The sequence below is a fragment of the Buceros rhinoceros genome, unplaced genomic scaffold (assembly GCF_000710305.1).
Source record: "Buceros rhinoceros silvestris isolate BGI_N320 unplaced genomic scaffold, ASM71030v1 scaffold22839, whole genome shotgun sequence".
Taxonomy (NCBI): domain Eukaryota; kingdom Metazoa; phylum Chordata; class Aves; order Bucerotiformes; family Bucerotidae; genus Buceros; species Buceros rhinoceros.
Window position 1 is genome coordinate 20,775 of NW_010433818.1, and position 2,958 is coordinate 23,732.

The following is a 2,958-nucleotide window of genomic DNA, read 5'->3' on the forward strand; positions in this document are numbered from 1 at the left end:
CCAGTGCGCGCTGCCTTCTCGGCCACGACCTGAAGGCCCTGGAAATACTCTCCAGCTACTCCTCCCTTCTCATTCTTTCAGAGGTGTATTTCCCATACAGTCCTTCCCGTATTTCAGTTACTTGCAAGCAACTGACTCTCACCCTCCTTAGACACTCCTTAGTGTCTACTCTAAGTCCTAAAAGAGCCTTCGGGCTTTACAAAGCGGTTTTTAGGAGTCCAGCGTTCTTGACGTGAAGCGTTTCCTCTTGTAAAACTAACAAACAAATGTTGTGGCTTGCTGAAAAAACAGCTCTCTCTAGACTTCAAGCCCATATTTTTTCTCCTCTACTCGTCAGTCCGGGTTTTCCAGCCCTCTCTCTCTTCCCCCCCGTACACACTGTGCTGGCTGTCCCCCGCCTTTGTCACGTTGTTGAAGAAACAAGGTGAGTTTTGTTACAGGAAGAGGAAGAGCTTTGCTGGCCAGTGTTTGTGCCTGTTGCCCCTTTGTCCTGTCACTGGGCACCACTGGGAAGAGCCTGGCCCATCCTCCTGACCCCCCTGTATCTATTGATCCCATTGATGAGGTCCCCTCTCAGGCTGCTCTCCTCCAGCTGAACAGCCCCAGGGCTCTCAGCCTTTGCTCGGCACAGAGATGCTCCAGCCCCATCATCATCCTCGTAGCCTCCCCGGGACTCTCTCTAGTAACTCCTTGTCTCTCCTGAACTGGGGAGCCCAGAACTGGGCACAGGACTCCAGATGTGGCCTCACTAGGGCAGAGTAGAGGGGAGAGAAGAACCTCCCTCACCCTGCTGGCCACGCTCTTCTCAGTGCACCCCAGGAGACCATTGGCCCCCTTGGCCCCAAGGGCCCATTGCTGCCTCATGGTTCTCACTGAATGGCAGGGCAGCCTGACGGTGTGTCAGCCACTGCTCCCAGGTCTGTATCATCCGCAAACTGGTGGCAGGTTCACTCCGGCCCTTCATCCAGGTCACTGATATGTTGAACACAACTGTACCCAGTACAACCCTTGGGGAACCCCGTGAGCTACAGGCCTCTGCACCACTGATCACAACCCTCTGAGCTCTGTCCTTCAGGCAGTCCTCAGTGTGCCTCACTGTCTACTGATGTATGTCCACTCGTCTGTGCGGGGCCAGAGATGGCTGAGGCCACAGCTCCCGCAAGCAGCTGTGACAGGGGCTACCCACCACGCAGCTCTTTCTTACCTCTTGAGCAGAAAGGAAGTGAATGTGCAGTAATTTCCTCTCGCTATCCACCAACGGTAGAAAAGTAACGGTAACATCATCGTCAGTGTTCAAGTTAGCACCAGCACCTCGATTGCCATAACCATCGTTCTCCATGGCAACCAGAGCAGAGAAATGGCCCCTGGTGTAGCCCAGAGCAATGGGGCTTTTCCAACAAAAACTCTGTTCCCATAACAAAGGCAAATACACACCTAGGAGGAATTAAAGCAAAGGGTGAGACTTGGGACTACGATGTTCAGCGGTGAAGAATCTTAATACAAACCTTTTGCTTTTGGCTAAGCACAGTAACAGCAGCACATCAACAGGCATTGGAAACGCACTTGGCTTGGTCTTCCCTAGTACTGGAGCTATAGAGTCTATACAGCTAACTGATACGAGGTTAACATGAGGGAGATCAAGTCTCAAAACAAGCCCAGACCTCCTTTCTTCCAGGAACATAAGCAGTTCTTGGTGTGTACTGCTGCAAGACAACTTCAGCAGAAGCCTTACCTTGTGACAGCTTAAAAATAGCCACGCGTAAACTTAAGAGCACATGTAGCATAGCAACCTTTCATCGTACAGCTGCTGCCAGGACGCTGGGAACAGGCGCTGCGGCAAAATAAGGCACTTCACTGCTCCTCCAACGCCCGTGGAGATGAAGGGCAACTCTGAAATGGAAAACTGAGCCCAGGGGCTGGGTGTGGAGGTTTTATTTACGTTTAGAACTCAGCTTTCTTTGCTGCGATGAAAATTAGTGGGTTCTGCACTTTTTGCCCCTTTTTTTACCCATTCTTGAGTTCACAGTCGAGAGATACCTAAAAGTCTTTCCATTTCTTTTAGATTAAGAAGCACAGAAGTTTTTACAACTTCTAAACCTAAGGACAAATCCATTTAATACCTTCCCTTCCTCACTGTAACTCAATACCACACGCAAAAGATGCAAAACAAAGGATGTGCGTTCACCAAAAACTTTCCAGCCTTTACGTTTAGGGAAAGGACCAAACAGTTGGTCAACATTCAAAGCTACACTGAAAATCACGTACAGTCAGAAGTCACGAAGACTGTCCCTCAACTCCTGGAAAACGATTCTTCACGCCTATGTGAACAAATGACTTCATACTTTTTTCCAAGCTTTAGTTTGAAGCATCAGCAAAACCATCCAGCGTTGAGGGCTGGAAACTAATTTCTCAGCAGCGGCTGCTGCATTTAAAGGTGATGATGGTGCTGTGTCCAGACACGTCGGTTAGGTTGCTGCCGTGGTTCAGAACTGAGAGCATCAGCACCCTCACGGTGACCACGTCCCTCTTCTCTTCCACAAGTTATGATCACAGAGGGGTGTCAAGAGGAGCCCTCCTCCCTCTCACAAGCTGTGCCAGCTCCTCAGCACACTCGCCCTGCTGCGGTGGGTTGACCCTACCCACCCAGCAAGACTCCCCTCCTCAGCAAGACTCGTGGGCTGAGATAAGGACAGGGAGATCACTCACCAGTTACTATCACAGGCAAAACACATTCTGCCTGGGGAAGATTATTCAACTTATTGCCCGATAATAGAGTCAGTTAATGCCCTGCTGACCTAAAAACTGGTAGATTTTGACCCCAAACACTACCCGAATCACTGGTAACTAAAGGGTCTCCTCTCTGTGGTCATCTCATGTCTCACCTAACAACCCTCACCTAACCCTCCTGGGTCAGGCATAGCCACGTAACCTTTCAGGAGCAGGACTAATCTCTTTCCC

General features: G+C 50.2%; 1 protein-coding gene across 1 annotated transcript in view; it reads right to left on the bottom strand.

Annotated features, from left to right (window-relative positions):
* Positions 1 to 2,958, bottom strand: part of ZRANB1 (zinc finger, RAN-binding domain containing 1) — a 26,449-nt gene that overhangs the window by 718 nt on the left and 22,773 nt on the right. The window contains exon 10 of the mRNA XM_010144248.1: positions 1,205 to 1,434. Within this exon, the coding sequence (XP_010142550.1) occupies positions 1,205 to 1,434 (230 nt within the window). The remainder of the gene's footprint in view (positions 1 to 1,204; positions 1,435 to 2,958) is intronic.